This window comes from Geospiza fortis, unplaced genomic scaffold, assembly GCF_000277835.1.
Source record: "Geospiza fortis unplaced genomic scaffold, GeoFor_1.0 scaffold10, whole genome shotgun sequence".
Lineage (NCBI taxonomy): Eukaryota > Metazoa > Chordata > Aves > Passeriformes > Thraupidae > Geospiza > Geospiza fortis.
Genome location: NW_005054326.1, coordinates 3,582,490 through 3,595,362, shown reverse-complemented (window position 1 = coordinate 3,595,362; position 12,873 = coordinate 3,582,490). Strand labels below are relative to the sequence as shown.

At 41.6% G+C, this 12,873-nt stretch overlaps 1 protein-coding gene across 1 annotated transcript; it reads right to left on the bottom strand.

Moving 5' to 3' along the window:
- Positions 1–1,069: 1,069 nt before the first annotated feature.
- On the bottom strand, positions 1,070–12,870 carry KLHL42 (kelch like family member 42; the record flags this gene model as incomplete). Its single annotated transcript, XM_005421087.2, has 3 exons — positions 1,070–1,925; positions 5,633–5,826; positions 12,764–12,870. Coding segments are annotated over 3 exons (753 nt in total), but the record flags the coding sequence as incomplete, so codon positions are not given.
- Positions 12,871–12,873: the final 3 nt, after the last annotated feature.

The following is a 12,873-nucleotide window of genomic DNA, read 5'->3' as shown; positions in this document are numbered from 1 at the left end:
GAACCACTGCTGCCTCATCCTCTGTACAACAGGCCTCTCTCTTCAAAAGATTCAGATTCCTGAATTCTAATGAAGAACAAATAAGACATCTCCACACACTAGGAATGTGTTCAGGTGCTTTAACTCTCATCTTATGTGGATGAACAGCTGGTGCAAACCAGCATCCCTGCAATGTGTTTAGCACATATCTAACCTAGCTCTTCTCATGGTGACCCAGAGCTTTTCCTCTCCTTGTTGTGAGGACACACTCTCCAGAGCTGGGCAGGCACCTCAAGAAGACCTTTTGCACTTGTGAGCTACACGGAGAAAAGGGACCAGTCGTGGCTGTAATTCTGTCAGGCAAGAGGCAGGAACTGGGAGAAGCTCCTGCAGTATCCACTGCAGAATCCCCACAGAGGAGTGCTCACAGTGACCACCTTACAGTGCCCTGTACACAAGTACAACACTGGGTGGCAAACCTGAGGCAACCTTCCCTGGTGACACAAGAAAGAGCCAACACTCCCATGTCCCCGCTCTGGGGGACATGTTCAGGGAGTCATTTATGAGAGCCAAGCCTTCCATGCACGTCCCACAGGAGCATTACCAATCAGGATGTGCCTGGAACAGGATCACCTCCATACATGCTCAGGGACATCTTCACAACACACAGATTGCTGCCAACTGCAATTTGATCTTTAAAACTCAGTTTTAAGTACCACAGAACACAACAAGGTAACTAAGACTCAAACCTTTATGACAATTAGGAAACTCCACCCTTTGAATAAAGAGCCTTTTTACTTCTATCTTATTAGTAGAAAGAAATGCTGCCAACTTCCATTAAAGGAGCAGCTACTTTCCAATCAGTGACTGTAGCCCCCAGGTAATTCCTACCAGTCCCTGGCAAAGCATTGCACTACAAATAATTCAGAGAAAGTTCTTGATGGGACCCCATTTGCTGGCACCTTTGAGAATCTCGCTTGCTGCCATGGAAGAGATAAAAATGAGATAGTATAAGCAATCTAAAACAGTGTGCATTTGACAGAACCTTGCTTGAGTAAAAACTGTATTTTGAAAGAAATAAATCCTGTTGTGATTTTGATTATACTTATTATTTACTTTACTAAATTGTTTCCACTTTTAAAAGGTTTATGTTTTGTTCTACACTGTCTACTAAGACAAAGAATAAAACCAGACTGATCAGTTTTGCCTTTGGAACTCCTGTATCAGTTGCCAACATAATAATTTTACGTTGAAATTGCAAACAATACCTGGTGAAATTTTAATCCAAACTAGTAAAATTTTCAAATCCACATCTTAAAACTGTTTCTGGAAGCATTTCTCTTCATACTGAATTCTGAAACCATTTTAGAGAATAGAATCAGTATTTTATGCCTGCATTATGCAGCTGGATTACATTCTAAAATGGAATTATTCAAAGGCAGCAGTATTTCATCAAAGAACCATTAATGAACTGAAAAGAAAACCCTTGTGCTGTCACACTTTTCGCCCATCAGGCAAATACATAGAACAGATCAGAATGTTCTGTCCAAAGGCTGGGAAGCGCCCCAGGGTCTCCCAAGTGTCCGTGAAGATGTTGTACTTCAGGAAGAGACGCTGCTCCAAGCTGGAAGACAGAGTAATATTCCTACTCAAGATATAGACTCCATCGTTGTGGAGCGTGCAAGTCAAGTTAAGGCCGGATTTGGATGAGTTCTCGTTGAGGTAGAGCCACTCTTTGGTGGCGATGTTGTAGGACTGCACGGTCAGCACGTCCTCGCTGGGGCTGGATCTGTGGCTGGGCCCGGGGTCCAGGATGCAGCCCCCCACCAGGTAGATGGTCTCCTCCACAGACAGCATCTGCTGCTTGCGCACGTGCACGTCGCACAGCTCCAAGTTGGTCCAGGAATCAGAAGTGGGACAGTACTGCAGGATGCTCATGTTCCTGCCTGGAACAGAGATGAGACATTCTCAAATCAAAAATTCTGTCACAACGCACTTGTGGGGGAGCGTTTTTCTTTCCTACAGTGTCCCAGCCTTTCCTGCAGATTGCTCACACATTTGCAGGGCAAGCCAGGGGAGAAATGGTGATCACTGACAACTGCAGCTCTTTGCCCTTGACAAGAAACTTTGAACGTTCTGTTCCTTGGCACAGGGGAAGAAAATGATGCTACTTCTGGCACATTACATGATGTAAATTGTCTGAGCCCACAGATTTTAGCAGAATCTAATCTCTACCTTTCAGCTTATGCTTTTAATTTTGTCTCTGATTGATACATATTTTTTTACAAAGAGGGAAATGGAGCAATATTCTCATCTCCAGAAGTGGTCACAGATGAATCAAACTATCATGAAGAGAGTACACTTCATTAATGGCTGCCAAGTGATGATTTACCATCCAAGCTCAACTCTGACACTTCACATTTCAGTCCATAAATCACAGTTTTATGGAATAAAATTTGTAAAGCTGGTTACATTTCAGCAAGTGGTCTGGATGACCTAAGGGCACCTTATAAAGAGAGAAACACGCATTGTCAAAATCATTTAAGAACCAGGAAATCTGTGCTCTGCCATCAAGCAGAGGCTCAGAAAGAAGCTGAAATTATCTCCACAATTCATAACTCAGTGTGTGCATGTGTCTGCAATAGTGTTTTTCCACAAAACTGTTACAATGCCACCCTGATTTATGGTGCAGTGAAGACCCTGGCTGTGCCCAAGGCTTCACTAAATTATCACAGAACGCACACGACTCGGTAAATTCAGTTCCAGTCTCTGGAGACCTGAGCTCAAATCCAACCTCAAGTGACAAGCAGGAACAGGTTTGCAGACTCTAGACAGGTCTTTTATTAAATCCCCTCCATGGTACCAGTCTGTCCTGCATGATGACTTCCAGATGAGCTCCCAGGGGGAAGAGCAGACAGGGACACACTGACAGGTTCTGTGAGGGCACAGGTATAAATAGCCAGAAATATAACTGGACTGTCGTGAATGAAGTGCATCAGTGGCATGATCAGGGAGGTGCTGCTCCATCCAGCATTTGCACTCTGATTATTTTCATGGAAGTGCTCTGTGAAACTACAGCTCTACATATAGATGACCTTTGTCTACAAACAACCTATCATTCTCTGACTCATTAAGGGGAGGAGAAGTCCCAATTAAGTTTCTATGACTATCTATAGCAGTAAACTTCCCCTGGAAAATGTGCTATTTGAGAAGAGGTGTATGAAATAGAAGTCCATTGCAACGGGGCCCTCACATGCTCAGTCCACAGCTTGGGTCTTTTATATCCCCTGAAACAGCAAAAAAAAACCCCAAACCAAAACCCACAATACAAAATATGAACACTACAGTGTGACATGGAACTTCTATTAGGATCTAGGTTCAGAAGTGAAAGCTGCAAACTCAAAAGGAGGACTTTATTCCAGAAGTGTCATTATAATTTACAGTGGGAAATTCCAGATCCTGCCATCTTTTGGAAAATGCAGTCTCAGGAGAAAGCTCTACACCAATCTAAAAAACAGCCCACAAAATCTACCACAACTGAAGTATATACAGAAATACCAAAAATTACTAAAAATAACATAATAAAAAAAACATTAATTGTTGCATGTGCTTTATGTAGTAAAGGTAGCAAACCAGCATATAAACCTTGGTGTTTCTCATATCCTTAGGTCTTAACACTTTCTGACACTGGCATACTTCAGAAGGAAAATCATCAGTGTATCTGTGGCAATTCTGGTGTATAAGTCTACTACCAAGACGTCACAGAAAAACTGATTCCAGAGCTTGTTCAGGAAATTATTTATAGCAAGCATAGGTGTTTGTTGTCCTGAGAGATCCTGGATTTATACAGAAGCCTAAATATGCTAGTTATCCACTGCTCAAAACTTCCTATTGTTTTACTGCTTGATTTCCATTGAAAAAGGCTTTTAGGAAAAGGCCTGGGAAAGGACAGGGGTTTGGAGGGCAGCAGCAATCCCCTGGAGCATAGAGGAAGCCAGAGGTAACTCGCAACTCTCCTTCAGCTGAACCTACAGGCAGCAAGCACTGAGTCAGGAGCCTGACACAGGGCAGCAATCCTGACTGCACACGCCTTGTTCAGGAATTTTAAAGGAATGGGATCTGCATCAGCAATGTGCTGGTCTTCCTCTTCATGACACCAGGACTAGGCAGCCTGATGAAAGCACAGCACAAGCATCAGAAAAGGAACTTGCAGAGTGCAGAGAGTGTAGGAGAAAAGCTGGTCCTCCTTGTAATTGTGTAGCACCTCACCTCTTCTTTCTCTCTCTCTAGATAAAAATGCCAACCCCCCAACCCTGGTCTCTAGAGACAAGACTTCCCATTAACCTGTTTCAGCCCCTTCTCCTCGTTCTCTTGTCTCACAGGATGCATCCCTTTGAATGTGACTTCTCAGCACAACAAGTGTTTCATGGCAGACATCTCAGAGTCCCAGTGCTGGACATGAGGGAGCACAGTGGCCCCAGCAGGTCCTGTAGTGGGGGTGACCAGAGGATTGGGACTGCAGCACACACAGCACAGCACAGCTCTCCATAAACACACAGGCACATTTTCCTCACAGAAGCCACCAGGCTCTGGGTCAGAATGGTCTGGACAAAATGTGCTTGAGGGTTTTCATTACCAGAAGGATCTTAAGGGATGGCAGTGTATCTTTTATAAACTTTAAAATTATTCAGAGGCTCAAATCTGCTCAGACACTAGAAGCTTGTTCTAACATCTGTTTAGTTTTGCTTGCAGTACTGTCTGTAAAAGCTGAGCTGTCTTCTAATTTCATTCTCTGCTTGGAAAGAAATCCTTAAAACTGCTGTGGTCAACTGAAGTGGGCAAAGGCCAAATTCAAACTTACGAAATCTTGGTAAATACTGAACATTTGACATGTTTAAAAAATTGACTTCCAAAGCTCTGAGAAAATGTCTTCCTCCCAAAAAATGGCACTATGTACTTAAGGAATGAACAAATAGGAGTCTTTTTTAACTGAACTTGTTTGCCCGTTGAATAAAAGAAAAATAATTGTCAGAAGAGAATGAAACTCCAAATCCTCCCCTCTGTACAGTGTCCACAGAAAATCTGGTATAGAAATTAAGTAAGCTGAAAGTGTTGATTCTTGTTTCAGCTTTTGATTGTCCCATTCCATTATTAAGGCGTAACTTGAATTTGTCTGTGAAACACTGAAATACTGTAGTGAAAAGACCATAATATCTATTAATACATGAGAAATACTAAGGCAGGCAGATATTTTCTATGAATTTTTTCCTTCTGACAGTCTAAACCAGGTATTTAAAAAGCAAACAAAGTATATCTGTTGAGACCTCTCTCTACTGCATGATCAAAATCTAAGAAAAGGGGTAGTGGCTAAGCTGGGTGCTGAAGTACCCATCAGCTTGTTCTTTGCAAGTAACAGAGCCCAGGTCCACACAGGCTCCGAAAAAAACCAAAACTGATTCTTTTCTGATAGAGCTATTGTTTTGTTTTATTTCATCAACAGTTTTCTACCAGCAATTTATTTCTTTGTGTTTTAATCAGCATTACTCAGCCTTCTACACAAGTTCAAAAGCTTTCCTGAAGAACAGGAGAAAATTATCTGGGCCTTGGAAACAACCAGGTAAAAAGCAACAAGAACTAACAGCAAACTTGTTACCTCGTGCAGTGTATCCTCCAATAACGTAGATCTTGCCCTTGCATTCACAAGCTGAGAATTCTGCAAGAGGGTTTGGCATGGACGCCACAAAATTCCACCAGTCATTCTCCGGGTTGTAGCACTCCACATTGGAAAGGGACTGGCCACCAATGGCATAGAGCTTTCCACTGACAGCCAGGAGCTTGAAGTTGGACCTGAAAGAACAGATTGCAGCACTGAAATGAGGTGCATCCATGTGCAAAAATACAGAGGGAAGTTCTTCCTACCCAGGCTCTGACAAACTCATCACCACTCACAGCTTGCACCACCGCCTGAGGGATCTGCAGCATCTGAACTCCTGTGCCAGGCCAAAATGCTGTAACTACACTGCAATTACTCAGGACAGTAACCAGTGACAGTCTGAACGGTATTGATGATGCTGATGAGACTGAGGAATATTTTATTTTGTATTTCAGTTCAGCTCTAGATGTCAGTTAACCCATGTGCTTAGCAGACAGGTCATTCTTATCAGGCTTTTAACAATGTGAACGTGGTAGAGAAAACTGCATTACATGGACACACAAATAAAGATATAATTTCAGTTAAAATTGCAGAAATTTCAAACAAGGCTTGATGGATGCCTATGAATGCATATTTGTTTAAGATTATGGAATCTCTTTAATAACCCTAATAAAAAAGCAATTTAGAGTGGAACACATTGAATCCTGTTCAGCAAAAGAAAGAAGAGAGAATCCTCTGTAGCCTATTCAGCATTAAACTACTGAATACATCCTCTGAAGCAAGATCTATCTGTAAATTATGTTCCACCCTTAGCTGCACAAAAATGACATTGCACCCCATGAGCAATGCCCTCCAAATGGGTCATTTATTTCTTAGTCTGTTCCAATATGCTCTCAAAATTCACACATGGCAAAGGACAACATCCTGATTCTGAAGCAGGAGAAGTCTCCTATCTCACACCCTGAAGGTAACACAGACAGAAATAAATGGTCATGGGTATTAGAGGTGCAGATCTGAAGGAAGAACCTGGAGGATGTGAAGACAGAACTCTTGTATGCTGCTCTTCCTTCCAGCTGGGGAAGCTGGTCTAACAAATGATGAGCTTTTCCTCTCCCCAGGAACAGTCTCATTGCCTAGAAAGGTTGTTCCTTCTCTTCTGCTGAGCCAATTGAGATTTTACCATTGCTATCCCAATTAACTGGATGTGTGGCAGTCCCTGGAGTGCACCAGCTCAGCACAAAGCCAAACAGGGAATCGTGTTATGTCTGTAAAACTGAAATGGTGTTTCAGACCTGCACTGGCCTGCTGGGCAGCAAAGGGAGTACCACCCTGCAGGAATCCAACATTCAAAATTTACTGCTAAGTACTTTTGCAGGGTTTTGTCTGGATAAAATGAACCCTGCCTAGCTGCAGACTGCCCTGCAACTTCCTTTATTAAATCTATTTGGAAAAAGGATTTGTTTCCAGATGGAATCACTTTCTTCTTGTCAGCCTGATACAGCTTTGGAAACTAAAATGCTCCTTTGAAGGAATTAGTTGCTTTTTATTCTTATTTTTTCTCCTGACATCTACGATTAGGTCAGTCTGTTCATATTCCCTCAATAGCAATTATGCTTTCCATTTCAGAGAATCCAGAATAACATGGCAATCAAAAGCAGGTATGAAATGAGGATAACTACTTGCAAAACATTATGATTTTGAAAGCAATATACCTATTGCAAAAATTAGGACGAAGAAAAAATTTCCACAAATTAACAAAGGGGCAAAACCACTGGGGAAGTTATCTACTGAAATACAGACAGCACAGCTTTCAGCTTTAAATATTCTAAAAGGAGGCTACAAACCTTTGTGTCAGTCATTTAACCATTTCCAAACACTTGTTAAAATGGATGACATTCAGTGGAGGTATCTCAGATTTATGGAATTCATTAACAATAAGGTTCATTTTACTCAAAAATAGCTGCAAATATCCATCAGCACACTTCATATGAAAGTTTAGACAATGGCTCAGTATGTTATGAAAAACTTCTGCCATTCACCTTTCCATGCCAGTAACAGCAGGTGTCTTTATGGAGAGTGCACATTAGGAAATATTTAGTGCATTTTTAGTCTCTTTTGGTGTGCTGGAGCAGCTGGAAACAAGGAAAGTAAACACTGAGCAGGCAGCCAGCTCTCCACAACCAGCAACTGTTCCATGGACTACAGCCTGGAAACAGTGGGGTCGAATCAGTCAGATTCCACCACGACGGAGCTCCACTCACACCTGTGACTTGTCTAAACCTGCGGGACCAAGATGTACTTTCCAAAACCCACGCCTAGAGGGTCCCTTCTTGCTGGGAAAAGCCAAGGTATGAGCTGTCTTCTGCTGCCCCCACTGACTGAACAGGAGCTCAGGAACAGCAGTGAGTGGGAGCTGTGGGGTTTCACCATCACTCAAAATTCATTCTTCAATCAACAAAGTGCAAAGCGCTGCGTGCACAAAAGAAGGAAAATATAACAATGAATACAAAGGAGCTGGAGCAGAGAGGCTTTCTGCATGCAAGAACATTCCACAGCTCCCCAAAACCCCCATGGCTCTGCACTGTGCTCGGTGTATCTGCAGCAGCCCGTGGGGCAGCGGCTAACAAAAACAAGGTTTTTGTTCACTGACAATCTCACTTAGTGTACAACAAAAAAACAGAGTTAGCCCAGATACTGGGGAGGATTTTCTGATCAGAGGTGTGGCTAAACATGGGAACAAGAGGCTTGGGAGGAAGATTCCAGTGTAGGTTGGAATCTACACTGCTGGAGGATTTCAAGAGCAAGTTAAATACGTATTTATTTGCAAGGTAGCCTAGGTTCTGCTGCAGAACACGAGCCTTGGAGTAACCAGCATTGTTTCTTCCTGCCAAATGATGAATTTAACCTTAAAATTTCTCAAAAATCAGATGACCTCTTTATTCTAGAGTTAAAGCACTTACAACAGAGACAAGGAATAATGAAAGCACGCTTATGGAGCAATTCCAAAGCGTTTAATGTATTTTCAATGAGTTCCTTTTCTTTCTATTTTTTTATATTTCTTTTTTATATTTCTGTGAATTTGCAGAGTACACTGCATCAAACATTTAGCTTTAGAATGTGTGATACATTTGTGGTAAGTAAGGTATGGATGGTTCTAACTTAAAAAAATTTTGAAGTCTATTTTCTTCCAGCACAGAAGAATTTTGAGTGAATTAAAAAAAAAAAAAAAACCAAACAGTAAAAAGTGAGGAATGAGAAGGTCTCCTGAACAAGCAGCATTCCCCAAAAGCATCATCTCCTACATTCCTGTAAGAGTCCTCAGAGTGGCAGCAGTTCAGGTACAGATTGCTCACAAAAATCATGTTCCATGTGCATAATTCCAGCCTGGGCTTACATAGGTCTTCCAAGCCTGGAAGATTAACCTGCCATGAGTGGGAAGGTTCTGAAGGAAAATAGAAGTGGAATATATAGCTATAACTGGCACATGGAGTAGAAATCCTATAGTATTTTTAAATAGCAAATTTCACCAGACAGTGTTCACTTAAAAAAGAAAGAAAATGTTTGGAAAGGTATTCAAGGACATTACTGCCACAGTCCCCTATTCACTTGGTTACCTTCTTGACTCCAGAGACCACAAGTGAACCTGGGCAACACTAACATGGAGCTGCTTCTATTAAAAAGTTCAGGTCATTCTCTCTCTTGAGAATTCCAAGTACAGAAACACATCTAGAATGAAAAGGTCTAGAAAACCTGATCTGCTGTGGACTATTTGCGATCAGCACTGGATTTAGCACTCAGACGATGAGAAATTCCATGCTCAGCCACAGGCTTCCTTGGTGAGCCTGAGCACATTATTTTAGTTCCCTTGGGTATGCATAAGTTGGGAATAACACTCTCCGAAGCTCCTGGGGGCATCACAAGAACATTATACACGACTTGTCTATTGTGAAAAAGTTTGAAACTAAAGTAATAAGACCTGTACACCTAAAAAGAAAGCCAACAGTGAAGACCCAAACCAGAATGGCTGCTAAAAATTCAGGTGGCTTTCGTCTTCTACTTAGAAGTAAATTAGGAGTGTTTCATCTAAGCATGAGGAGATTACAACAATGGAAATAATTCATGATAAAAACACCAAAGAACTTGAAAGGTTTGTTTAGGGCAGAAAGCTCTTATATGAAGAGTAGACCAGCAAAATTACATCCATAACTCGTCAGCCTTCCTTCGAGGCCAACACATGCAGTCATTCATGCAGGACAAATCCAGATCCTCTACTGTCTGAAGTCAAACCAACTTCAATGGAAACTAGAGCCCTCCCTGAAGGTATGTCGAATTTCATCCACGGGATGTAATCGTATCAGCTGACATAAATTCATTTGCCAGACAGTCACATGGCTGTAATTCCTAAGCAGAAGGCTGGGCAACCACCCTGCTTATTTTACTACAGCATAACAAACTAAAAATACAATGCCAAGAGAACTGCAGCTCTAATTGCAGCACAGATGTGCGGCAGACAGGCATCAGCACTGGTCATGCAGCATGCAAACTCCTCATGTTAAAAACGATGCTGCTCCTGGCTCCTAGGGCACAGGCCATCCCTCCTTGCCACAAAGCACCCAACAGGTCATCAGGGAGCTGACATGTTATGTCAGATAGAAAAAGTAATAATTAACTGCAGAGCTGAGACTTCGTGAAGCTGGTAAAATCAGAAATGTGTTTTGAGAAGGGGTCAGCTGAGTTTCCATCAAAAAAGTTCCCCCAGTTACTCAGAGAACAACATCCTCACTGCTACTTTGCAGGTGTAATTCTGGGTACTTTTTGGCATGCAATAACTACCATGGAATTTAAGACTAAAGATTATTCCAAAAATATCCATTTGCCTGCTGTCTTTCTGCAGTAAATGGCCAGTGTGAAATTCTAGTCTAAGAACACCTTGCTGTCACCTGAGATGGGTTTGAAGATTAAGTTGATGTGGCAATGCCATCGAAAACAGTACGTTTGTTTATTTCAAGTATAATGATTATACATCCTAACAAAAACAAAAAAAGGGGAAGTGTGGAGGAAAAAAGGCTGATCTAGAGTTTGAATACACGAACTGTAAGGTGCAAAAAGGGCCTGGAAAAGGTTATTTTTTAAGAACCCACGTTGCAGTGTCAACATACATAGTAACAGCTGTCTTGCTATACACATCACAGAAACAGAACCTCGTGATTTGATCAATGTGGCACTTCTGTGATGGAGTTAATTTCCATCGGAGACACTGGGCGGGCTGACCCCACCCTGCTTTTCTAGGGAGGCCAAGCACTCTCAACCACTTTCACACAGGTCCTGCTGTCAAATGAAGCTAGCTAAAATATCTCTGTTCCCCAGGCACCTCAGGGAACTCTGCTACAGGCTCAGCCTCTGAGAAAGGTCTGCAAGAAAAGGTGTTTGTAGCGCTTAAAAGTCAAACATCCATTTTACAGATGAAACTTTTCCCAGTGCCGTTCCAAGGAGTCACAAACCCTGAGAAAAATGGTTTCTGATCAGTTGTGATGACTGATTAGGGAGGTGATTATTTTAGTACAATTCTCACAATACAAGAAGTGGGGGGACAAAAAGATGAAATGGGAAAGACTTAATTTCAGGTCTGATCCCTGTTTTGAGAGGGTTTAGGTGGCAAAAGCTAAATAGAGCCAGGAATAGAGACTGCAGTTTAACCACCCAGATACAAAGCATTTATGCAAATAGCTTGGGTCTCTGTGCATGCTCTTTCAATTCACTGGATAGAGAAGAGGATTTCCATTCTACAGTGAATTTTGGCATCTTTACATTTTCTTTTTCAGAGAGAAAAGATAAAATTTGAAATACTTTTACTAAAATGGAAACAAAGAGGAAGTTCGTGTTGGAAACAAAGCTAGTTTGTTTCAGTGGAATGAAAGCCTTTGTTTTTATAACTCCAAAGTGTGGTTAAGGTAGAGGAGCCACAACCTTGGCCAGGGAGAAGGCCTCTCTTTTTGGGCCCTCTTCAAGGCTAGGCCTCTATTACTCTTTCAAGTATAAATTATACAAGTGTTTCTGAATGCAAACTAAAACATCAGTGTGTAATAAACGGTTCAAAAGGATAAAAGGTAAAAAAGAAAAACTGTCAAAACAATGAATGATTCCTAGATCCAAACATTCCCAACAAGTGAGAAATTTCTCACCATCTTCCTGACGTTTTTCTGGTATTTCACTGAAATGCAGGCCTACAAAATATTGAGATTTTTATGGAAGGACAAACCACTGGACAACTGCTGCAACTAAATTGTTTCAGCCATCTCCAGCTCTGGTACAGCCTGTACATCCCCGCTAAGAGCAGGAAAACTTGTGCTTATGTGAAAAGTGTGTATTATATGCCTCTACGCAGATATTTACCATATGTATTTTGAGTTATTGATTAGTAGTGCTGTATTAACATTTTAATAATATGAAAAATGTAGTCTTGTAATTAAAAGGTAACTTTTGTAGCTAAAATAAGAACTATGTTAGTGGATTTTTTTTTTTTAAGAAAGGAATGAGGTATTTGCACCAGATAGCATCCCCAGGACACCTAAATCTTTCAGAGAAAAAGAATTTATTGCCCTCTTATCAGAAGAAATTAACTTCTTCCTGCCTCGAAGGCGCTGTTAGGATTAGAAGAAGTTGATTATGACCAGACAGAATCCTGTATTTGAATGGAATTTATGCATCACGTATGAAGTGTATGAATATGCAACAGGCTATTGTTTTTAAGGGTTAATCCTTTGTTAACGGGTGTCCTTTTTCGGGCTCGCGCTGCCCAGAAAAGGTACCCGGACGTCCATAACTCTTTGTATTTATTGTCTCACATCGTCCTAATTCAATCTGTCCAAATTATTACTACTCTAATTGTATTACTATTTTTATAACCATTTTATTACTATTAAACTTTTAAAATTTTAAAAACAAGGGATTGGCGTTTTTCACACTTAACTGGAGTTACAATACACCAAAAAGAAAGCGGGAAAGGAGTTTTCTCATTGGGTTTGTTTGGTGGTTCAGAGCACTGAGAGGTCTGCCAGTGCCATGTGAGTGAACAGGATCTAGCTCAACACCAGACAGGGACACGCGTGTACCCCAGGGAGCAGAGGTTACCTCTTCTGGTTCATCGAGGCCAGCTGGCTCCACTCGTTCAGGCACGGGTTGTAGCAGTGCGCGGCCGAGATCTCCTGGCTGGTGATGCGGTAGCCGCCGACGATGAACAG